General features: G+C 38.1%; 2 protein-coding genes across 7 annotated transcripts in view; both read left to right on the top strand.

Moving 5' to 3' along the window:
* Window positions 1-15,606, top strand: part of gdpd2 (glycerophosphodiester phosphodiesterase domain containing 2) — a 135,019-nt gene extending 119,413 nt beyond the window's left edge. For all 5 annotated transcript variants that reach the window (XM_039766124.1, XM_039766122.1, XM_039766120.1 and 2 more), the window contains 4 exons: window positions 3,442-3,592; window positions 6,981-7,063; window positions 10,757-10,779; window positions 13,890-15,606. In XM_039766124.1, coding sequence (XP_039622058.1) covers window positions 3,442-3,592; window positions 6,981-7,063; window positions 10,757-10,779; window positions 13,890-13,954 — 322 coding nt within the window. In that variant the 3' untranslated portion in view covers window positions 13,955-15,606. The remainder of the gene's footprint in view (window positions 1-3,441; window positions 3,593-6,980; window positions 7,064-10,756; window positions 10,780-13,889) is intronic.
* A 6,326-nt stretch (window positions 15,607-21,932) lies between these two features.
* Window positions 21,933-26,246, top strand: part of dlg3 (discs, large homolog 3 (Drosophila)) — a 360,488-nt gene continuing 356,174 nt past the window's right edge. Inside the window, exons 1-2 of one of the 2 annotated variants that reach the window (XM_039766116.1) lie at window positions 21,933-22,273; window positions 24,571-24,702. In XM_039766116.1, coding sequence (XP_039622050.1) covers window positions 22,255-22,273; window positions 24,571-24,702 — 151 coding nt within the window. In that variant the 5' untranslated portion in view covers window positions 21,933-22,254. The remainder of the gene's footprint in view (window positions 22,274-24,570; window positions 24,703-26,246) is intronic. The other variant, XM_039766118.1, reaches the window with a different exon arrangement.

The following is a 26,246-nucleotide window of genomic DNA, read 5'->3' as shown; positions in this document are numbered from 1 at the left end:
CCCTTTTTTGACACCCACAGCACTGCCCACCTACCTGGAAAGAGATCTCTCTTTAAACTGTCTTTCCCAAGATTTCTTCCATTATTTCCCTACAAGGATTTTTTTGCAAGTTTTTCTTTGTCTTCTTAGAGAGTCAAGGCTGGGAGGCTGTCAAAATTTTGGGCCTGTTAAAGCCCATTGCGGCACTTCTTGTGTGATTTTGGGCTATACAAAAAGAAATTGTATTGTATTGTATTGAATTTAATTGGAAAGGGTAAAGTACAGAATGTAGGCAAATAAAACAAATGCAGGGAACTCCAGGCCTTTACAATATACATCTGTCTTGTTAGGATCAGGGTCCAAAGTGAATACCAACTTCTGGTGGTACATCGACTTATAAAGGGTTTGGGGCTGAAGTGACGTCAGAGTTTGACCACAAAATCTTCCTCTGGTCAATGGAAAATAAATTAGGAGCCTTCAAAGACTTTTACACCACAATCCTCCCCTGTCTGTCTTACCTGCCCATTGCCAGGGGCCACTCCCTCAACTTAAAGATGCACATGTATGAAACATGATATACGTAGAAATAGAATGTGTATAAAGAGGTACATGGATGGAAAAAGATTTTACAAAGTGCAAGTGGTGAAAACTGTAAAAATATTATGGACTCATTTCTGAAATGATAAAAATAAAGAGACATTTATATATAGAGGTACTTGTGTAGTAAATGATATACAGTAGGCGTGTAGAAAATGGTATAAGGAGGCATGTATAGAAAATCAAAGAGGCACATGAGTAGAAAATAGTTCAAAATGATGCATTTGTTTAATTATATATGTATAAAATTGTGTAACTGGTGCATGTGAATAATGAGGTGCTTGTGCAGAAGACAATATAACAAGTCACACATTTACAAAGAGAACTGAGCAGATAACAATAAAAAGGGTAGAAAATGATATAAAGAGGAGATTATGAACAAGGCAGTAAAATAAGGCCAGTTTTGTAACACCATAAGTACTTACAGAACTAAAAACTTAGGTATAAACCTCTGTGCAGTCCGAGTGTTGTGTCTGACGCTGGTTCTGAAGGCAAGGTCTTTGCCATGAGCTCAGCTTCTAGACTCTTTGCCTGCTTCTGCTCTTAGTCTGTGAATTCAAAAAATGTTTTTAGGTGTCTGTATAGGGACAAAATTTATCTCATTTGTTTAAAAGTTCAAGCAGCTTTTTTTGCTTTCTAAATCAACCCAGGGCAATTCTGACTTTCTATGACCCTAATTTGGATCAAGTGGGTTTCAGAACAGTGTGTTATATAATGCAGCTAGATATGAAAATGAACATATATAACTGTCAATAAGTTACTAACATTACTAATTTGGCTTCAGTGAAAAGCTCCCACATTTTACTAGAGCGATGTGTACCCTTATTTCCTTAATGCTCCAAGTCAAATGAATGGCTGCTTGTTGTACTTTATTGTTACCACTAGGTGGCAAACTTGTGCAACAAAAAACAATCAATTCACGATTTTGAGAAATCTTTACTTACTGTACAAGATTATCTTTTAAATCAAATTAAACTCTCTGATGTACTAGAAATTACTGAAAATTACTTTAAAATCTGTAATCAAACGGTAATTGATTTTTGAAGCACACAGACCTATTATCTCAGTGTTTGCCGAAAGAATATGCATTTTTCTTACAAGCTTTTTCAAGATTTTAATATTTATCTATGACATTTTCTGTCATTCACCCAGAACTAATGAATCAATTAATTAGGAAAATTGGACTAGGTATAAGAATGAGAAATGCTCTTCAATGCCTTACATTGAAGCATTCAAAGATAGTAGATTGACATAAATGTGCCTGTTTTTCTATCTGAAGTCATCTTTTCCAATAAAGAGTGACAGGGAAATGAGGTTAATATTGTCAGTGTCAGGAAAAACAATGAAAACAAAGCTTTGACTGGATGTTTGTCCACCACAGGACACACGTATGCACATTTCTGCATTCTTCATGCCAATCGTGCCTTTCAGACAGTTAGGGTAACACACACACAGATAAAGGTAGAAAACTCTATACAGGCAGTAAACTGGGCAGAAATCAGGTACAGTTCCCTTTGTTTCTGAGACAGCAGTGCTAAGCTCTGTAACACTGGGTATCTAAGGATATATATTTAAACAAGAAACTTTCAAGTAGTGTAAAAATGACTCTAATTAAATGAAGGAAATCAAGAGAGGATAATAATGCTCACAGTTCAACATACAATACAATTGTTTATTGTGATTGCCAGAAGGTAATTTGAGTTTTCTAAGGAAAGTCCAGCTCTACCGAACTGCACCTCTCTGTAATGGCATAGGGCAGCTAGCCTGCTTAGACTGTTCCTGTGACTGATAATCCTAGTCAGTAACTGCCTCCCATTTACCAGTTCCTGACACCTGCTAATTATGGACAGAGACTACTGCCCCACCAGAGAGCAACTGTCATTTGTCTACCAAACTTCCAGACTTCTGGAACCCTGACTAAAAGCAACTTTATAAATTACACGTGTGAACCACACCTGGGGTCAGAGGGGTAATATCCCAATTAGATATTTCACCAAAGTACTGCATTCGCTGGAAGATCCAGGGTAATGTTCACTCTAAATCTCACCTTCTAAGGTTAAAGGACCTGAACCTCAGACCTGCCTCTGCGTCCCCAGCACAATATTAAGGTATTTGCACTAACTTGGTAACCACCTTTTATGTACCTCTTTCAGTTGGGGCATAAATGTGGTCACTTCAGGCAGGCTACAAGATTTCTCCATTTTTGGAAACAGATTAGTAACACATGTTCCTTTCCTTTGCTATCTACCCAACATGCACTGATTCAGAGCGTTGCCGCACCCACCACAGGAAGAATCACCTCAGGATCCCAAATTAGGACCCAAGCACAGCTGTGCAATGGGTGACACCTGACACCTCAGCACCACACTAGTTCAAATGGAAAGAGTTTTCCCTGCAAGTTGTAGGATTACCAGCTTACAGGGCTGGATGCAGGTTAACATCATACCTAGAAGAGAGCCATTGCAGGTCAAGGGTCTTGCTCGCAGGCCCAACGGAGTGGAATCACTTCTGGCATTTACGTGATTGCTAGCCCTCAGAGCAACATTCAGGTACAGTCACATTTTCATTTTTATCTGGAAACTTTTATATGATCCCACCACAGGGCTCTGCAGTTATTCATAAAGTATTTACAAAATAGGTGGATGTTAGTAATATATAATCAATAAGCACATTGCACGCATCTTAAGCTGATAAGTAGGACATCTCATCTTGAGCCTCATCATAACCATTCATAAAGTTGTTGCAATCTTTGAAGAGTTATCAAAAATAATCACTTCTCCTTATATATTGTAATTTAGCAGAAAGCATTTAATAAAAGGATGATCTTACTTTGATGCTTTCTCTTGTTCTGTTTGTGCAAATTAGGAACTACACCCAGAAGAATGTAAGTGTAAACCTCTATGTGGTCAATGAAATATGGCTGTTCTCCATGGTTTGGTGTATGGGCGCTACCTCAGTTACTACCAATGCCTGCCATTTATTCCAGGATATGGAGAAGCCGTACATCTTCCACATGGTGAGTACTCTTCACATATTTCATTTGTATGCTTTGGGCACAGCAGGCTTAACTTTTTAAGAATGTGAGCAAACTGATTTAAAGTTAATTTCCAAAAAGATCAGTGTGAGTGTTCAATTTGTTCTCCGCCTTATGCTCTGTGCTACCTGGATAGGTTCCAGTATTCACAACCCTGAAATGGGTGTATTGGAGAAATTGTGTATACTTTTATTTTGACTGCAAACTGTAAGCTCTTTCTTTACAGTAATGAGCACCATAGTTATGCTAAGCTTCTGATTCAGATCTACAGCCTGTACTGCACATCTCACTTATACTGACTATTGAACTTATGTGATGATATAACAAGCTTGTCACTAAGAAAACTAGAAGAAGCCAAACTGTAATCTGCTTACAAGCAGGAAATTTGTTATAAATATTGGATTTTGCGCAAATTCAATAAAAAAATGAAACCACTGGATTTTTATTTATTTCCTAAAATTTGTGAAAATGCTTCAACGTATTTTGAGTAGAATGGTGTGGTGGCACAATAGCTAGTCCTGCTGTCTTGAGGATCGAGCATTCTGGTTTTGAACCCAGCTGACGGCAGCAGTCAGTGCGCAGTTTCTTTTTTTTCTTACATGCTCCCAACCTCTCTGTGTTTGTGCTTGTTTTTACCTTCAACATCTCCAAAAGATCTGCCTTTAGGTTAACTGACCTTGTATGTACGTGTAACGGGGTCCTACGATGGATGATAAAAACGGGTAGTGAATTGGTTTGAGAATGTGTGCTGCATACTTTGAGCCTACACATTTCCTGCAGTACTTTGGATTTGAACAGTTTAATAGTACTTTATGATTTTATGAAAGATAACTATTTTTGTATACAATAAACTTGTTTATTGACTGGATCAATGATTTATTTGCATGACCACCTAAAAATATTATGTTAATTAAATTACTATAAATAGGATTGGTCATTCAGTAAACAATAGCAACCTCTCTTTTAGCATGTGGGATATGGTTATTTCAATCAGCACATCAAAAAGAAAACTATAATAACGAGATCTTTAACCACTACCTGGAGTTGGTCTCCTTTATCCAATAATTCTAAATATCTTTGAAATTAACAGGCTCAGTCCCAAACAATAATAAGCTGATGGTAGCTAATAATTAGGTTATGGTTTCCATTGCAGCAGCGCCTATCTGTCATATTACAGTTCCTTCATACATCAGTCAGTAGATAACTGAACATTTTAGGACTTGTCCTATTATTACACTATAATGGGGTCTGTAAAAGACAAAAAGGTACAAGAGAAAGGGACTGGGGCTCCCGAAGGCAAACCCTGTACTTTGAAGTACACAAAAGGCGTAAAATAAAATGCATGATAAAACACAATTTAAATCTCAGTTGTTCTGTTCGAGATGGTGTCATTTCCTCTTATGTGGAATTCTGGGAGGAAGAGGCGGGTCCAGGTGGTCGGACCCTGGAAGTGACTTCAAAGTGGGAGAGGTGTCAATCTTCCTTTCTGCAGAGAGGAAAGGAGAAGAGAGAGCCTCATTAGACAGTGCCCCCTCATGTCTCAGCGACAAATTGCACTAACCTAAGCCTTTAGGTTCCTCCTCAATTACACGCATGTGACAGAACATTTGAGCAAAAGTTGTGCTCCTCTCATTACATGTGGTAGCCCTCATTGTTCCTTGGTGGACTCTTGTTCATAGACTGTTAGTCCTCTCTTAAAATGAAAGAATAACATGCTTCAAGTCATCTGCAGTCCTCCATGTTCCCCCAAGAATTTTCCCATTCGGACCTCAGGAAATGTAGCTCAAGCTATTATGATACTATGTATAAGTGAACACAGAAAATGATAACTTCACAAGGAAAGATTCTTCATCTGCAATATGTTTGTTTCTGTTGTTACACATCTTCCTTATCTCTGGTTGACCTACTGATTAAAAGAAAACTATAAAATGTTCTGTATAAAATAAAGATTTACTAATTGCACTGTACTTTACATTTTATTTTCTACATTAGTATGGTAAGTTGCAGCTTACAAAATCTATTTATTGGTATGTTTCCACTGATACCTAGATTAAGAACACTCAAGTCCATCTGTACTGTCATGTGTACATAGTACAATGACATTTTTACTTACATGTCTCCTGTAGACTGCTCTTTGCCAAGAAACAATCATGCAGTTGTTATTTCAAGTGGCTGTTGAGTAACCATTAGATCCATGGATAAAAACTGTCTCTGAATATACTGGTGTGTGTACTGCTTCACCACCACTGATCTGTGCAGGTATCATTGCAAGATGCTATACTAGTGAATATGGACTCTACAATGCACCTTTAAAAGTAAGAATTCGATTTCTAAAGAAGTAAAGGCATTGGTGTGCCTTCTTGACTATAGCTGAGATGTGCTGTGTACACTTCAGATCATCAGTGTTAGTGACTCCAAGAAAATTAAAACAGTTTGCCCAGCATTCTATTGAATGTCAAAGGAAGGTTTATAAAGCATATAAAGATAGAGGTAGTATGGTTTTCCAAACACATATCTGATTTTTGTTTAACGTGTTTTCCTTTTCTTCCCATGGAATTTGTCATAGAGCTGCTTTTCAGAAATGTGTAGTGTGATGGTGTGCTCTGGTATATGGCACTTTTGGACTGTGGTATAATCACACGAAGAGGTGCAACTATATGGTGGTACAAACAACCTGAGACTAGTTATATAATTTGATAATGTTTGGTTGTTTCATAAATATAGCTTAGAAATTGTCTTTTGTATTTTCGTAGAATTAATTTTACAGTTAAATTCATATTCCTAATTCAAATAAGGTCTGTAAAGGTGACCTGACTTGACTTGATTTGACTTGACCCAAAGTGAAGAGCATACATGAGGAGCACAGGATTCTGTATATTTTCGGAAACTGCTTTTTCTACTAGGAAAAAAGTCACAGGGATCTACATTGATTTTTAGAAGCATTGTGCAAATGGCAGAAACTAAACATGAATGCACACAACCTGTTTCAACTCCTTCAATCACAGTTGCCCAATTTTGAAAATTCACTTAACGTAATTCACTGATTTTTGAGTGAATGGAGGATTTCTGTGTACCTGGTGAAAACACCACATGAAAATGGAAACAATGTGCTGATTCTATAGCTTGTTCTTAGTCAACTTTTCTTTAATAGAATTGAAAATGAGCTGATGAGTTTCAGAGGTAAGTTCTTTCCACGTTAGCTATACAAACTCCTACGTTGTTTCCAGATGCATAGCAACTGTGAATGAAGGAAAAAGGTGTTACTGAACATAGATGGATGGCAATATAGGAGTGAATCATAATAAAAACAAGAAAATGATCCACATTAACACATCAATCATTGTTTATTTTACATTTTTTTGCCACACAGGCTCCAAAATGGTATAGAATCATCTGGATTTCAGTTGACTGTGTCCTCTTGTTGCTCATTCTGGGATTTTTCTTCCTTCAGAGGTCAGTAATATTTGCATGAATGCATGTGCTCTTTTTTATTTTGTAAATGGTTGCTTTCTCTCAGGATTAGTAAGAAGCATAAAATGAATTTCCATAGAATCTGATTTGATGTTAACATAATTAGAAAAGTAAGCAGCATAGTCATGCATAACACACACACACTCAGGTACACTATGTCATACAGTACTCAGTCTTGCACATAAGAGGATGCAGAAACAGCATAGTGGCTCACAGGTCAGCACTTCATTTTCTAAGATGGGATCAATCTACAAGGAGAGGGATCCTTTAGCAGGTTTTGTGAAATGGTGGACCATCCATCCATTATCCAACCCGCTATATCCTAACTACAGGGTCACGGGGGTCTGCTGGAGCCAATCCCAGCCAACACAGTGCACAAGGCAGGAAACAAACCCTGCCAACACACACACACACCAAGGACAATTTAAAATCACCAATGCACTGTGGGAGGAGATTCTGCAGGGATTTTCTGTAGGGAGGACCCGGGAAGCGAACCCGGGTCTCCTAACTGCAAGGCAGCAGCGCTACCCACTGCGCCACCGTGCTGCCCTGTTTATGTTCAAATAATTTGTTAATTGGACAGTGTTGGAAACTGGAAGCGACTGAGATGTAACTGAGGCAATAATGGAAAAGTCAGCATAATGTAACACAAAACAAATGAAAAATGGCTGGAGAGTGTTAGAGAAAACACTATTATAGACAATATCAAAATGAGGCAGAAAACTAAACCTGGGTCAGACATACTGTATCCATCAATGAGAGGCATTATTGCAAAACAGTCTTGAAGCCCTAATAATAAAGAAGTAAAAGTAAAAATGACACAGAGACAAGGATATAGCAGAGTATCGATGAAAGCAAGGAGACAGAAAAAGTGTCACCACTGAATGCTAGAGCCTGCTACTAAACAGTAAACTATATAATGATCGTCAAATGAGTAACCTGTGCAGACTCATCTATTTAAATTTAAACCTTCTAACACCTATGAGACTTCTGCATCTTGTGCACCATTTATAAGATTAAATTACTCTCGTAAAACTTGACAATGTGGGCTTTTAAGACCTGTTGCCAGTCACTTATTGCTGGATATCACAGATCATTATCATGGCTTTGTTATGTTGTAGTACAGAATGTGACTGATTCATACACTATAGGCATCCTCCAGTAAGATATGGTGTCATTGGTGCCTTGGAAATCTTATTAAACACCTTCTTTCCTGGAAACAATAGTGCAGGATGGTGATGAAGGTTTAATAGTGTAGGATTTGGTTTCTTGGCTCACAATTGGCTCTTGAAATGAGCTAGTGTTTGATTGCTACAGGATATTTGAACATTATTTCCTCCAAGGACCATCCTTTCTTACCAGCAGTGTGCCCAACTATGATTTTTTTTTTCAACTGTATAATATTCCAAGTCATACTTTTAGGAAAGTTGTGCCATGGTTTTAAGAATAAAATACTGAATCCATGTTAAAGTATTTTCTCCAGTCACAATTTTTCAGTCCAGTCAATCGTATGTGAGATGAGATAGAACATGTGTTTGGGAGTAATGATGCAAATTTTGCTAAAACTATAGAACACATTGGAGATGACATGGGACAGCATCCCCATGATGCTTTTACAAAATTTTTTGAATCTATTCCCTAAAAAATTAGGCTTTCCTGAGGGAAAATTGTGGAGTGGTTCACTATTGGGGAGGTACAAATAATAAAATGGATACAGAAGCTAAAACCTTTTTTTCCTGTGCAGTTCAGTTTTTACACATTGCATCCTGTTTTTTTGAGTAGCACCCTATAATTTGACCAAATGTGCCATGGTTCCATTTTTAATCAGCTATTTGTTCATTGAATGTGCCCAAAATGCCAACAGGAACCCCTGGTTCTTAATTCACTGTACATCTGTACAACTCCACATTGTCCACAAAACTTGATGGGGGGTTGGTGTTCAATGTAATGTACATTTTTACAAGGCACATGAATCTCAGAGGGCCCCCAACCCCACACTCCTTAATTTAATCTATGTCTTACCACAAAGCTGGAATACTGAGTTATGTCCGATTTTGAAACAATGAAAATCTGGTCAGCGTAATTGAAACCCATGTTTTATGTACAAACTAAGAACAAATGCTATTTTTTTGTTTTTGAGCTTTCCATGATTTATGCAATCGTTTTCTTCAAAGTAATATTTAAATTGTATGATCATAGGTTGGCTAAATATCTTGATCTATATAAAAAAGGCACTCATTGTGGAAGAACAAATGGCAAGGTACTTTTGGGACAATGGTAAGGCAACAAATGGTGCCTAAACAAAAGAGTAAAATGCCAGCCCAATGAAGAATCAATAAACAAAATGAAAGCTTATTTTAACATTTAGATGTCCACACTACATATCCAAATGCCCAAACCAGGATGACATCCTAGAAATGTCAGTGTCACTCCATCTTCTTAACCATTTCCTCCGTAGCCAACTTATATCTGAAAGCCTTCTACTTCTTTCTCAGTTCTGTTTAAAACCATTTCTAGAATGTCCTGTTATAAGGTGAGTTGCCTAATAATGTGATTGGAATTCATTAGAATTTTCACAATGAGACTTGTGTTTTCTTTCTCTTTTTATCTTGACTTGTTTGACTAATCCTAAGAAATCGGGTGACACCAAATGCTATCTGAGTTTTACAGTTGTATTATTATACTGTTAACTATCACCCATCCTGTGACCCGACATTTGCGCGATAGACATATGAGCGCCGATTAAAACGCGGCGTCAAAATCGCACCGACAAAATCGCGAAAGTTTCATTAAATATGAATTACTAGTTTAAAGCATATATAATAATATTTATTTTAGATGTCAATATTGTGAGACACGGCATGCCATCAGCACAGCACGCAGATAGTCCTTAAGATCACGCCCTGCATATGTAGGAAGAATTGCAGCAAGGCGTCTTGATAGTTGAGCGTATTTAGACTTGCTGGCTGCCTGACTGCTGGTAATTCCGCTTTGTATACGACACGTTATGCCAACCCTCGACTGAGTTATTTGTTCGCGGCATGCCATCAGCAGTTATAACAGTTATAACCTAGCACATAATGTGTAATAATGCGCACGTACGCGTCCCACTCTCTTGGCCTCTCACGAGATTTTGTCGCCGCTCATTTGTCCGTCGCGGTTTTGTCGGGGCGCATATGTCTATCGCGCTCCATTTCAGGACTGTTGCTTCTTAGAAAGACCATTCCTGAAGACTCATGCACCAGTGTGTGCTCCTGTTCACTGCATTAAGTAAAACGTACTCTTGATGAGTCTAAGGAGGCCCATATTTCAAAAAATGTGTTCTTTTTGGAGGGGAGGGGCATTGAGAAGGATTGCTGTCCGTTTTAAATAACACCTTGTAGTCCGTGCTTTAAATGTAAAAGCCAGGATAGGAAAATTTTTTCGGATTAAAAAAAAATCTCGGAATGTATCAGAAGGTTGCTGAGGGCTCCCTTTTTGGCCATTATACGTATACAGTATATTTAAGGAAAATACAATGCATGTTATGAATTGTACTAGACAGATAATTGAATGTATTTTCTTAAAAAATGTATAAAGTGTTCAGTATAAAAGCTTTTTTGACATGTAAACTTTTAACCTGACAGATTTTTTAAAGTGACATTTTCTTACATTTGCTATTTTCTTTTCAAACAGGCACTTAAACCACAAAAGCAAAGGTAAGTGTCTCCTGCTCTTTTTGCATGGCGTGTGGTTTGTCATTGTAGATAATTCTTTTAAGCTCCATGTTCTAGCAGCATTACTTTCCCAGCTGCCTTATGTCACAAGTCTAACAACAAGCAGACTCAACTACTGCACCTCAGATAAATAAACATGACATTGCCAACAAGTCAAGAATAGGTCAAGTGTTTCTGTAGAAAAAGCATTCCTGTAAATGCATGAGGAAATTCCCCTGGTCAGTTACTGTATCTGGTATTCGTCGGTATTCATTTTTTAGAGATTTTTTTTTTCAATCAAATATTAAGAGTGCTGGCATGGGGAGTTCTTTGAGACCAACAGTTTACTCAAGCCACCTATGGAGTTATTTGGCCACAGCATCACCCAAAAGCCTTTCCTCGCAACTCAGGTGGGAAAGAGCAACCATCCCTGTATAAAGTGTCAGTGCATCACAGGGTGTACTCACACCCACTCATTCTAGGCTAACTCAGAGTGTCCTAGACATCTTTGGGGTGTGCAGAAAACCAAAGTGGCCAAAGACAAACCACATCTAAAAACAAGGAGACTGACCAGACAGTGACCATTTCTGGAGTTGTAAGGCATCTGTACATAACACTGCCTCACCTTGCTACTACTTTCCAATTCATTCATTCATTCTTTCACTAATTTATTTTCCCAATCTATGTATTCCAATACTTTGTCCAAGTATAAGTTGTCAGGTTGGAATCCAGCCTTCAATGAGACACCAGTCCATTTAAGGGCACACTTACTTGCACACCTACGTTCATTCACACCCGGCAAATTTAGGGCTGCAGTTCAATTGTGAACACCTTTAGGATATGTGAGGAATTCAAAGTCAGTCATGTCAGTCATTTTCCAACCCACTATATCCTAACTACAGGGTCACGGGGGTCTGCTGGAGCCAATCCCAGCCAGCACAGGGCGCAAGGCAGGAACAAATCCCGGGCAGAGCACCAACCCACCGCAGGGCACACACACACACACACCAAGCACACACTAGGGACAATTTAAGATCAACAGTGCACCTAACCTGCATGACTTTGGTCTGTGGGAGGAAACCCACACAGACATGGGGGAGAACATGCAAACTCCACGCAGGGAGGAACCGGGAAGCGAACCCAGGTCTCCTTACTGCGAGGCGGCAGCACTACCACTATGCACACACATTTCATGAGGGCACAAAGAATTCTTGGAAGTACACAAATTGATAACAAATCTCTGAAACTGTGAGGGAGTTATATTAACTACAATGCCACATTGTTACGTTCCCAAAGACTTATCTACTTATACATTCATTTTTCACTTATTCCAGTGAAGTGTTGCAGGACCCAGAGATTAGCCCAGAATTTATGGATACAAGGTAGGAACACAACCAGAAAGGAATGATAATTCATCACAAGACATGCCCATGCAAACAATTGTTCATTTGCACATTTTCCAAAGCTGCTTATTCCATCTAAATCATATATAGTAAGTTAGCAGATGTCCTGGCTCTATTTGGCATTAGGCAGGAACCAACCCTTGATTGGGCATTGACCCATTGCAGGGCAGATTTACTTGCACTGTCTGAGTTTAAATCATCCAGGCAACCTAACCTCCACTTCCTTGGTATGTGGGAGAAAATCAAAATACCCAGAGAAAACCCACCATGACACTGGCAGAATGTGCATAATGCATGCAGACAGTCGCAAGGCTGGGAGTTCAACCCAGATTTCAGGAGGTGTGAATCAGCAGTGTGCTACAGCAAGATATGAAATGTATGTATCAGCATATCATACATATAGTTAGAAGATTGTGTTATGTAATTATGACAGCAGTAGATCTGACTCAACTATTTTAAGTGCTTGGTGACTTTTTCTGTATTTGTTATTCATTATAGAAAATGAAGCAGATGGCATCCCACCCAAAACATATTCAGATTATCACAAAACTGCATTTAACTTCCATTCTTTCCATCCATACTGCTAAATACAGAAATACTGCATTAGTGAGCCATTCCTTGAAACAAAGTCATAAATACAAAAATATTTCATGCTAAGGAGACAATCTGTACTCAATTGGTGGTGGACACATTAATTTACTTGTGTTGTTTCAGAGACCCATTGTAGCCAATATTTATTATGAGTCAATTCAAACTACAGGCTCACTCCATGAAATGTTTTTTCTTTAAGAAGGAACATAGTTTTTCAATGTCAGATACACCACAGTGTCAGCTCTGTAGCTTGACAATTAATAAGAATAGCTTCCCTGTTATTTCACCTTCTCCAACACAGTGAAGACTGAAGCATTAAATGATCACCTAATTGCCCTGTGCTTGAAGTTAATGAAGTCATTTAACACACAAAAAAGAGAAGATATATATGGCATAGTTGAAGGTCGGACTTCAAAAAGTTAAAGATAAGTAAGGAGAGGACATACTGTATTTCTTGTTATATCTTTCTTTGATAATATGATCTTATTTAAAGGAAAAGTAAATTAAAACATTCTTTCCATATAGCATTTAGGAACCTGTTTTGCTGATACAGCCTTAATAAATCACATCAAATTACACCACAATATGCAATGTTCAGTATTACTACAACATTACATGTATCCCTGCTAACCAATAATTGAATAAATACATGCAATACGTAAATACTCATTCACTCACTTCCTAATCTCCATGCTTGGTGAGGGCTGCAGTGGTAGAAGGCTAAGCAAGTCAAGATAAACTTTCTGATTGCCAGATCTGAGTCTTCGCCCAGTTGTCAATGCCCAGAGATCAGATGCATCCACACTAGATGTTCAAACCACTTTAACAGTCTGGTCTTGAGAGAGTGGTTTTACTCTAAAGTCTAGAGTCATTTCAGCTACTTGTACCCACCATGCTTCCATCAAATGTTAAAACAAGGAAGAACACTGACGAGTTACTGTAAGTCAAGCACTTACAACGTGAAAGGTAAAAAGAACAGATCAGATGCAATCCAAATTGTGGAGAATGAAATCATTATTATAAAACTGCAACTTGTTTAACCGTACCTATGCTTACATTTATGCAATAATCAATGTATAAAGTTAAAGCTGACATTTTTTCATCTGTGTTTTCCTTCAGGGCAAGACTGCAACCAGAATGGCTATAGATTATCAAGTTTGGATGAGGAGGACAGTGTTTTGTGAAAAAAAAACCAGGATAATCACTTAGGCATTCTAACCTCGGCATCTCAAATTTGTTTTGAGTTTTGTAAAGGATTAAACCTTGCCTCATATCCTGTTTGTGGGATATTCCACTCCAAAAACTGGTTAAAAGAAAATAAAATGCAAAGCAAGAATGTGAACTCAGTTGAACTGTATATCTCAGGATACTGTGAATTTAAATGGGCTTAACTAAAAGGCAGACATTTGTTTAACAATAGATTCTCAGGTGTATTTGTGTCTCTGCTTGAAATGATCAGAACAAACATGGGCTAAAAAGGAATTGGCTCCAAATAACTGCTCTTATATTCATCTTGTACTGTCCTTGAAACTCGGTGTCCCCTAAGAGACTGGAAATGAGCTGACCCTGCTCTCATTAGGGCATCACTGGGTGCTTTTGCAGTGTGAAAAAAGACAATTCTGCTCTAATTAAGACTGCGCCTTCAAGACACTGTGGTCAATAAAATCAAGAGGACTGCATTGCTCAGCTACACCTCCCTCCAGATATATCAAAGAGGCATAAAGCATCCGGAGGGAGCAACATCTTCAGTGGCTCAGATCGTCAAGCTAGAAGTAATCAATATTTTTCTTTTTGGGAAAGAGCCTTGACATCAAACTACGTTATTACTTCTCTAGTCTATGATACACTGTATATTTGCAACTCAGGACGTGTATTTCTACATAAAGCTCTCTTTGAAATTAAACTCTATTTGTTTTTTCAACGTTCTTATCCAATTTTGGATGACCAGGTGCTGGGGCCTACCTTGGCAATATTAGGGTAAAGGCAGAAACCAAGCCTGGATGAGGCACCTGCCCACAACAGTACAATGACGTCAATCAGGCTAGTTCAGAGTTGGAGAATGGAGAAGAAACAGAGGAACATAGGGAGAGGATGCAAACTCCACACGGACACCACTCCAGCCAGGGGATTCGAGGAAGTGTTGTGAGGCAGCAATGCTACCTGTTTCCGCCCGTTATAAGTATGCAAATATTTAAAGAGAAACAGATTCATTTTTTCCCACTGTGTCAATTATTTTTTTCTCTCTGAAGCTCCTTGGGATGAAATATGATTACAAGGATGTGGCGTTGTTATTTGGCTACTCCACTGAAAATTTTGCCAAACAAGACTTGTGCTTAATGTTTCCCACTAAATTATACCAAAAATATTTAGTAAAGAAAAGAGAAAGTGAGAGCCATGGCCATTCATTTCATCTCAAGATCTGTGGAGGATGATGGGATTTTGTGTCATCACATGTTCTGCCATTAAACAAAATGTCTTTCTTGAGGCTCATGAAAACACTACAAAGGTCTGCTGTGAATTGGATCATCAGGACATTTTTTTCAATGGACTATCTCCAGAAATCTACTTAAATAATTACTAACACATAAACACAAACATCTATATTTTTGTAATAAAATTTTAGATGTATTGTATATTTTTAAAATTTTGGTTTTTACATTTTTTGCTCTTGGAAAGACTGCTTTTCTGTCAGCAAAAAGTTTGTGGGCATTTTCTGTCAATTTTTTTTTTTTATGTTAGTCTCTCATTTGTAAACTATTTTCCTGTCTGTTGGTTTGAAAGGTTTTTAATCAATTGTCTAAGTACTGTATACAATAAATCAAGATGGTGTCATAGAGTTCTGAGAGATACAATTATGAGATTTCTTATATAATACACATACGATATGTAAATGTTTAAACACTAGTTGTGTTTACAAATAAGGAAATTCCTTCATGTTCAGTGTTTTGTTTCTTTTTAAAAGCACTTTTAAATTTGTTTATCATGTTTTTTAGCCAATGAGGCAGCAAGATAAAATATAGTTTATAGACTTTAAAACATGTTCCTAATTTTCCGCTTCAGAACATTTCAATAGCAATCTGAGCCCTCTTTCAGTCGGGCTATGGCAGCTGAGACAATACAATCTTTCTCCAGTTTCCCAACCAAAGACGGACAGAGATTATAAGTCAAAACATTCTGAAAATACGCCCTGAAACTGAAAAGAGGAATTTAGGGCCCCCGTAACAATTAGTAGTAGACTTTTCTGCCCAAATCATCCTGCTTTATAAATAGAAGGTAGGGGTTGTGCTACTCCATATTTGCTTTTGAATTTGATATTCAAAATGTAAAAGTTCTAAAGGTGTACTCTAAATAGTAAAAAGGTTTTTCCAGAATTGTATAATGATTTACACAAAACTAGTATAATAATATGTATTAGTATAATGTGTCCTGAAAATAATATACTCAAAAGAATATAAGGCTATATGTCAAATCACATGATGGCATCATTCAAATGGTATCATGGCATTTTCATAATGGCATGATGCTATTCCCAAAAGGTTATAATTGTGAATCTATATGTTACCATTGTTGTATGCAGTGTACAGCTAATACTATCAATACGTGGTATGACTATGTGATTTGTACTTTAAATGCTATGCAGATTGTGATTTTGCCGCTACATTTACAGATAGATTTAACTTACATTTATCCTCATGTATATAAAGTATTTAGCTTGTTCTAGAAAAAACATACAGCAACCATTATACAAGGATAGTTTTTAAGGCTCGCTTTTTAAGGTAAAATCCAAAGGCAAAGTTCAAAATAAGAAATAGCTGCAGGATAAGTACAAGACCTTTTATATAATCACCTTCTCAAAATGTTATAGTTACAGAAAAAAAGATTTATTTATTGAAATGTTTCTTATAAACAATATTTGAGTTAAATGATGAAAACCCATGCTCCCTGCAGTCTGTCTGCATATAACAGTGGATCAACGTACACATGTTTGTTTAGTTGGTATTCATCAAGTTATCCAGCCTCAAAACTTCGTTTTCGGCAAGCCAAGCAACCCAGACACAGATGAGGAACCAAGACCAAGACAAGAAATTCACTCCTGTTGTGATTTAGGTAAGTTATATCATCATTTTTTCTGTATTTTTTTTTTTTTTTTTTGCCATTCAGGCCTTCTTTTGAAGAATTTTGGTTTCCTGTAGAAGGATTGAGTAATCAGTAAGGGCTGCGAGATCAAGACCATGCACCCAAATACAGTGGAATCACAAAAATGCCTTAACAGAAAATCACAAATGGCATAATAGCATATTCAAAATGGTGTGATAATTGCACAGAAAGTCATTGTAGACTATCCAAAACGATATACAGTAATAGCATAGGTAAAATATGGAATGAAATGACTAGAATGATGTATTCTGAAAGGCACCAGAGGCGTGCGCAAGATGAGGTCCTACCTTGGATGTGATGCTGAGCACACAAACTCACTCACTCATTCACCAGTTAACTAACAGGTAATCACTGTATTTTAATAAATGCTGTGCTGTATTTTATATCCACATCCAATGATTGTCAGTCTAAAACTTTGATCATGTTTTACAGTTCCAAATCAGCACAAATGTTTTTATTAGTTATTTTGTTCCTTTTATTTTATACTTTGAACCATTTTTTACAAAAATGACAGAGCAGGCTTATGCACATCCTAATAAAATAAACTGTACATAACAGAGATTATAGTACTATTGACGGGAGGTTACCTTGGTGTCTGGATCTTTAAATGTTCACTGTGACACAGTTTGCATTAGCCAGTCAAACAAGCTTGATGGACTGGATGGTCTCCTCTCGTCTGCTAATCTTCTTATGTTGTATGTTCTTTGGCAACGATGGAGTCTTTAGGCGACGGTCTCAAAATTGCCTTAGGAATGTTAATAAATGCAGTGACATTATATTCTAATCATATAAACCTCAATATTGTTTGTACTGTAAAGGTAGTAGAATAGAAAATCGCTACTTTCTCTTTTTTGTGGCTCTCTCTATAAAGAGTACAGCAATGTGTTTCATTGTATGCACAAAAGCATGACAGGCTCTTCACTAGTTACCAATGACAATGGCCACCATTCCAAATATCTTTACACTTTGCCCGTCCATAAAAAGCTTTCAAGGTGAACAATTATGCCAAACATTGCAATATACACATTAACATTTAGATTTCTGTGCAGCGTATTTCTCTTCTGGCCTTCAGTGCAATCTGACATCCAAGCTGGAAGGTGGCCATAATACCTGACTGAAAGTGTAAAGCTGTCAGAAATAATTCTGCACCAAGAAACAGCATGTTCTGTTCACATGATTTTGACAAGCCAGTCACCATGACCCCTCTAGTGACAATAATATCTTGCATTTATGAATTGCATTCATAGTTATTTTCACCTTCCTCTATAGTACTCTGCAACATGAATCATGAAACCTTTTACTGTTGTTTTAATTGATTAGTAAAGTGTTTTAGAAGACCATAGAAAAGAAAAGACTGATTTACTGACCTCTTGTTTCAAAGGTATTCAACATAAACATACTTTCTACTTACTTAATTTTAAATTCTCAGATGAACTTCCATTCCATGCAAAACAGACGGCTGGGCCTCCAGGATGCCTGGAGGATGGAAGGACCAAGAGAGGGATAATACCTCCCCCGGGACACAAGAGGGCAGCCACCTGCTTTGCTATGGGGCCACAGAACTTGGAAGCTCAATCCTGTGGGGGCCCATTGCCACAACCAAGGGGTGCCTGGATGGTTCCAGAGCCATGGACTGAAGCACTTCCGCCATACCAGGAAGTACTGCTGGAACAGGAACCAGGTACACCCAGAGTGCTTTTGGCTACCCATGCAGCACATCTGCCACACCAGGAAGTGCTGGAGGAAGACCATCAGGGAACACCTGGAGCACATCTGGGTGCATTATAAAAGGGGCCGCCTTACTCCATTCAGGGAGCTGGAGTCTGGAGGTAAAGGATGGAGCTTGCAAGTGGAGAATTCAGGGAGGCAAAGAAGAGAAAGAAAGATAGGACTGAGTAGTGCTGGTGGATTGTGTACTGCGTATGCGGTGCAAAGGACTGTGTAAAGGAAGAACTGAAAAAAATTTTTGCATGCTTTTGGAAATTGGGTGTCCTGTCTTATACTGATCTGTGTTGGAAGATATTCTCAATTATAGAATAAACAAATTTCAAGTCAAAACAGCTTTTGGTAAAGTGCAGCAGCTCATGCATATTTGATAGTTAGATAGATAGAGTAGGTATTTGTAGTTTACCAAAGGCAAAATGAACACACAACCAACTATATTTTAAAAAAGTAATCCATTTTGATGGCTACAGAGCCAATGTAAGCACCAGTATAGATGTAGTATTTGGGTGGTGTCAACACAAGACATTACTCATTGCACTGCAAAGTGAAATAAAAGTAATGGCAAGATTTGTAGAAGGCCAGAACAACTCTTTCAAGTAGATGGCGCCAGCAGCTGGCTGCCATGTGCAATAGGTTTTTGCACCTATGCCTATTACTGAGTGACAACTACTTTAAATCTACTAAGTGTAACTGGCTAGTTAAACAGAAATTAAGGTTCTGGGAGGATAAGATGCGAGATCTCTATTGTGATAGCCCAAGGAGTTTTGTATCACATTCTTCACCCTAAAAGTATCCTGAAAGTAAACCCTAAATGGTGTTTAATGCCAGCTCCCAACCAGTGGTTTGGTCAACTTAGTGTGACTAATGGTGCAAAGGGAGTAATCACAAATGCTTAGCTGGTAGGAATGAACTGTGGCCATTTTTGTAAATAGAGAAAATGTATAAGAGAGATGTTTACCACTTGGACCCACTGTTTTTAGGAGGGTGGGTTTCCAACAATCTAAACAATAAGTTTGAAAGGAACACATGATAAAGCCTGGCTCTCAGATGAGCTGCTAGGCTTGATTTTCTGTTTGTTTTATTTTGGCCCTTTGTCTTCTCTCTTCAGTTGTCCCTCCCTTGTGTACTCTGATTTAGTCATGTTGTTTTTGCTATTTTTTCAGCCCATTGACATTTCTAATTCTACAGTAGTTTAAAGTAATACATGGAGATGCCTCCCTTCCCTCTCTGTCTCACTTGTACCACTCTGTTTCTCTTGATAGATAGATAGATAGATAGATAGATAGATAGATAGATAGATAGATAGATAGATAGATAGATAGATAGATAGATAGATAGATAGATAGATAGATAGATAGATAGATAGATAGATAGCATTGTGTGCTACAATCATTTAATTGTTTCTCCTATTATCTATCCTAAAATCTCTATCACATTTTAAAGCTCCCTTTCAAATGAAAAAAAAAAGATATGTTTAACACCTGAGGTTTAGGGATAAAAGAATTTTGAGAAAGACAATAACTGTTAAGAGAGCTAAATTATTAATTAATTTAGATAAAAACACAAAGCAGGCACAGGTTTTACTTGTTTTAGATCTAGCACAGTTAACAGAGCACATGCCCAAGTTTTAAATAAAAAATGCATTCTATTTTTTGCAAAATATAAACTCATCAGATAAGAAGAAGACTGCCTTTTTGAGCAATTACAGATGAAAAACACAACTGTTTGTTATACTTTAAAGCATATGAAATGCAAGCAGAAGATTAATTTGGAATTCATTTCTTCACTCGTTTTCTGTTCCTGATTTCTCCTTTTAGACAAAATAAAGTGAACAAACTTCGAGACAAGGGTGGTGGGATTGGAAGGCTCTTTTCGGAGGCAAAACACCCAGAATGGTAGTTGGTCCATGAAAAGACACATTTATTTGCACCAGGTCAATGTACAATCTCCAGTTAATCTAATGTGACAATTTTTGGCATGTGGGAAGAAACCTCCTTCCTCTCTGATCTTCAAATGCACAAGATTCCAACAACATGCACTTTCCTTCCATTTTCTGAACTCACTTCTCAAGCCACAGAGTGACAAATTATAAAAATTAACTGTACCCCAAAACAGATATACTCAGAATAATATCTAAAATAACACAAACAGGAATAATTTTAATTTCAATATATTATATATTTTAAATATGACATTACCAGATGTTTACAATTTATAATCTATATACTGTATATAATAGTCAATGTATGCATGTGTTTATGTATGTATATTCCGGCATCCCTTCCGAACGGCTGGAGCGATTTTCATGAAACTTGGTACACATGTTTCTCATTGGTAGACTAAAAATACTATAGGGTGAAATCAACTCAAACCCACCCCTTCTGGGTAGGCTGGGGGGTGATCTTGCGGTCTTCTATGGGCGAACTGCAGGTGACTGCCAGCATTTTTCATGTTTGAGCACCACCGCGCCCCTGTTGCTTTTGAAATTAAAGAGAGTTGGCCGGTCCAGAGCGTCAACTGGATGATAACATATAAGACCGCAAGACAAGCACATTAGTGAGTCTTCGTTGTTGTTAATTTATTTTTATTTTTAACTTGTTTTTTTTTTTTTAATATATTTTTCTCAAACAATTAAAAAAAATAAAACACTTTATTTTCCTCCCGGGCAACGCTGGGTATTTTCAGCTAGTTATCAGATATAACTGTGTAATGGTTCGTCTCCCATTCCGGGGTTGTTTCTCTCTTTCTGCCCATTTGCTGTCAGGATACATTCCATCCCCTAGATATTTTGAACTAGTTAAAGTGGGCTAAGAAGGTATGTATTAACCAATGTTGCATACACAACCTATAAATATATTTGTGCTACAGAAGAAAGACAGAATTAAAGAAAGAAATTAATGATAATAGTAACGGAGGATGTAAATTCTGCACAGATTCATCCTAACTTAGTATTCAAGCTGTACTCCAAATACAGTATGGTGCCAGAAAACATTCAACATATCACAAATATTGTTAGAATCATTTTGCTCATACCTATTGGCTCTCATTTGTAAATACCGGTCTCCCCTAAAGTTTCACATTTACTTAAAATTGTTTAAGTTTAGTACAGACAGAGGGCTTCTCAGCTTTGTTTAAATGAAAAACTTTTGCAAACCTATTACATACAATGTGCCATGGAAGAAGCGGGCATCAGTACTCAGACTGACAGTTAGCTCCTCTTTAAAGAGGGAGGGACGAAAAGGTCAAGCACAAAGCTACTGGGACTGGAGATTCGCAAGGAGCGCCCCTGTCCCACTAGAAGGGAAAGTCCGCACTCCGCATGCAAACTGCTTGCAGGGAGGGGTTAGCCTGACCAGGAAAGCGCCCAGACTTCACCAACTTTATTCTTTCCAGCATGTCGAATGAGTAAATAAACAGAACAGCACAATAAGGAGCGGTTAAGTTATAAACGCTAAGTAAACACGTGGATTACAAAAGTGAAACGCAGATCGTTTACTCGAATAACGAGGCATTTCTGACAGCGCTGATCCATGGATTGCAGGAGGACAGAACGAAAGTAATTGAATTCGCCTAGATCTTGTGAAAAACAGAAGCCCACACAATGGTCCACAACAAGTACGGTGAGTAGTGTATTTTAGCTACACTGCCTGGCGCATTGCTGCACACCTTAATGCCGTGCTCTGTAAATTGAATGACAGGTTTCTTTCGCGATCACATAGAATAACGGTTTGTATCCTTTTTCCTTAATTTCTCCAAACGGCGCCTGCGAGCTCTTGCGGTTTCTGTGCGCCTCTAGTTTTTTCCAGTATTTTAAAGCAATGTGAAATCTAAACTATGCAGTGGCTCCCATGGTTGATCATGATGTTGCCCGCCTGTTGATTGCACTTTCTGTATTTCAATCTAGTTTTTATTATTATTATTATACTTAAGTAGGAGTGCTACGAATGACTGCTTTATTTTCATTGTCGTTACGTTCTTTCTTCTTTTTGCATAATTGTCGTTTCATTACGTGTGAGAAAATCCACGTGATCGACCCGGAAAACACCTGTCCACAGGCGTTAAGCACGGATTTGCAGCCACACCTGGCCAGCTCATATGACCTGTCTGGTACCTGAACGCTGCTAACTCTGCCTCTTACCAGTAAGGGAGCACCAATGGGACAACACGGCCAATTAATACCAGGTGCCCAGGTGCCCTGCCCTTTGGAAGCGCGTCGCCCTGCGCTGCGAGGTTACCTGAGTTGAGGGTACGCGCCCACGCGTCAACTGTCTGCCAACGTCAACTGCGGACGTGGGCTTAGGCGGAAGTTTCCTTAGATAAACCTATGAGCTGTTTTTAAAAATCTGTCGTCTGTTCTTACTCCTTACTGTCCGATAGAGACGCCTTGCATAGCTCGACCTGCCTATATACCTCACAGTTACAGAAAGACATTTCTAAGTAATCATCGCCCTCCGTGACTGGATGGCTAATTAGTTTAATCATTTTGGGAGAATCTGAAGCAGACACTGGGCGTGTAGTAGAGATCAGTTTGAATTGCACAGGGGAAGTGAAAATATTGATATGGTACTATTCTGGGTAATGCAGTGACAGTAGAAGTAGAAATGTTTACAAAAAACACTTGATTATTATTAAGTGATAGCGTTAGGATGGCACACTAGTACAGTGGTAAGAGCTCCTGCCATAACACCATCTGAGTCCTTGTCACTGTTAGTGTGTAGCGTTCACATTTTAACTGTTTCTGTCTGTGTTGTTCTCCATGTACTTTGTCTTTTCTCCTCTTGTCACACAGATAAAGGTTGAGTTACTTAGTGATTTATAAATTGGAATTCGGTATTTGTGGGTATGAATGAACCCGATCATATCCTACTCCTAGATGCGATATATGGTCTGTCTCTGAACTTAATTAAGTAGGTTTGATGTTATTATTATACACATTATTCCAGGGCTCACTATCTATCTATCCATCTATCTATCTATCTATCTATCTATCTATCTATCTATCTATCTATCTATCTATCTATCTATCTATCTATCTATCTATAATTATTCTTTTGTGCTATTTATTGAATTAAGTAAAACACATGAGAGTAGATGCCTGTAAATATATAATTATATCCATATCCCACTGGAACAGATCTAACATGCTCTATTTCCAGCATTTCACTTCAAAAAATGAAAAAGAAAATAAAAGTTCCAAAACTATCGCACCATGTTATAGTTGCCACACAGTGAATGTAATGATTAATTGTGATTAACAATTTGGACATAAAAGTGCGCAGGATAAACCATCATAGCACAGGAGGATACCAAGGCAAAGTCACCAAGTCTACCTGGTCCTCACCTGTGATTATGAGTTTTAGAGGTAAGGACTGAGAGGGCCATCAGTTTCCATGCTTTAAATCTTGTCATTCTTAACTTCCTTCTAAATTTCCTAACTTGGTTTTCAGGCACTGTGATATTAGAATATTTATTCTCTAATGTAGCTCATGCATTTGAGTTTTACTGGCCTGTAGTGGCTGCCTTTTTTTTCAAATAGTAGACTATACCTTTCTCTTCTTCCTGCCCAATTTCTCTCTCAGGTGTCATACATCTTCTGATGTCATTCTATTTGTAACTGTGTATAATAACCTCAAAGTACAAAGCTGTTGGTTTCCACCTAATATTGTAGCTCTTAAACATTCAAGGAGTCTTTCTGTTCAGTTAAATATATCCCTGTTGCATATTGTGAGCTGTGTGTGTTTATAAGACTTTGGGGCTCGTGTTCACTACTCTATAAAGTAAGGTGTACATTTTGAACAGCAGTTGCCCCTCCATCTTATGCCAGATCATTGCCTAGTTATTCTGATATTTAACCTTGGCTTGTCAGAACTCATGCTCGGCACTAGCATTTCTTCTGACACTGTTTCTCTTTTGGCAGACACCAAGCGTGCCATGGACCTGCTAAATCAATACCAGACTAGACTGAACGAAACTGAGGAGCAGTCCCTGAAAGTCTCATTGAACAAGGTGTCTGCACTTTTTGGGAGTCGGCTCTTCCAAGCATTGCTGGGTAAGCATCTGTCTATTTGACTTTTCATCATATCCACTATGTCTAACCTCACCCCCCCAATCAAAAAGTAGCTTACGTAGGATTATCCCAACAGGCTTAGGGCCTGAGAAAGAGCTCAGTGAGAATTTTCTTGTTCCCTTTTAACTGTGACCCCAGATCAGTGAAAATATTGTGTCTGTTTGTGTTTGCACAGGCCTAAAACCAGTTTCCACTGGATTATCTTTCTCAATCTCATTTGTACGCTCAGAGCCGGCAGGATTGTCTTATGCATATCTGGGTTATCAGACTAGGATGGAGTGACGTTCTTCTGCTAGTTCAGATGGAGTCAGCAGTGGGAGAATGTTTTACATTTCTCTGACCTTTTGAACATACCATTATTAGTTGCTCATTCATCATCTCAGAGAGTCAGTACTTTGAGTCAGCCTCGTCGACACCCCCATACACCCACTCTCATCCATGCCTATACAGCCACATAAACGTTTTCTACTATAAAGTGCTGTGGATCTCACTTGAAAGGCTAATCCAGCAGGTACTACATTGTCAGTGCAACTCATTGGATCCCAAAAAAAAAAAAGTATTCGTCCATGAAGTTTCATGGCCTTCATGGAGTCAGCTTGGCTAATATTGACATAAAAACTTTTTGACTAAATTATTATTTCAGTTGCAATGCCAGTGTATACCTCCATCATTTTTTTTTTTTGCAGATTTGGTTAATTCAGTACAAGGTTATGGCTGCGGTAGTCTATCCATAACTACGTCTGACATATCACAGGTAATTAACCCAGTATCATCACAGAGAATACTCACCTATTTTTGATGGCCCACCCGGGATTTGTTCCTGCCTAATTTTGTTGGGAAAGGCAATATGGTTCCCCTATGACACTGAAATGCATTAGCAAGTTGAAAAATGGATAGATAACAATCTAAGTTCACTATTATGTGTTATTATTCTGAAATTCTGATTTTTTATTTCTTGTTTTTTTTTTATCTTTTATGTAATACGCAAGTCTCTTTGTTTTGATACTGCTGACCAACTAAACTGGATTTAAACAGAATGTTAGAAAACTAACCTTATTTATGGACAAGTAGGGATAGATTGGAAATGTTGGTATTTAAAGCTGGTCTGTTTGATGTCACATAAATGACTAAATTGTATAGTCCTATCCATCTTCTGTACATTTTTGCACATTTATTCCATTAGATGTTTAAGGGAAACAGGAGACCATCCAAGCAGCATTGAATATCAGGCAGAGGCCTACACAGGGCACAAGTCCATGGCAGGGCACTTTAATATACACATCCACACTATCTAACAATGGGTCAGTTTGAAGTCACTAGTCAACTGAACTTGTATGTGTCTGGGATGGGGGAGCGAAAGTACAAGGAGAAAGCCTATGTAGGCATGTGGAGAACATCCCAGCAACTGAATGCAGGTCCGTAGAGCTACAAGGCAGCAGTGCTGACCTCCTTGCTGCTCATGTTGTTCAGTGTCTCTCTCCTCCAATATTCAGAGAATATCATATCTTCTGTTGTTCATTTTGCTC

Source organism: Polypterus senegalus, chromosome 10 (genome assembly GCF_016835505.1).
Source record: "Polypterus senegalus isolate Bchr_013 chromosome 10, ASM1683550v1, whole genome shotgun sequence".
NCBI classification, from domain to species: Eukaryota; Metazoa; Chordata; class Cladistia; order Polypteriformes; family Polypteridae; genus Polypterus; species Polypterus senegalus.
The sequence above is the reverse complement of the archived record's forward strand: the minus strand, read 5'-3'. Positions and strand labels throughout refer to the sequence as shown.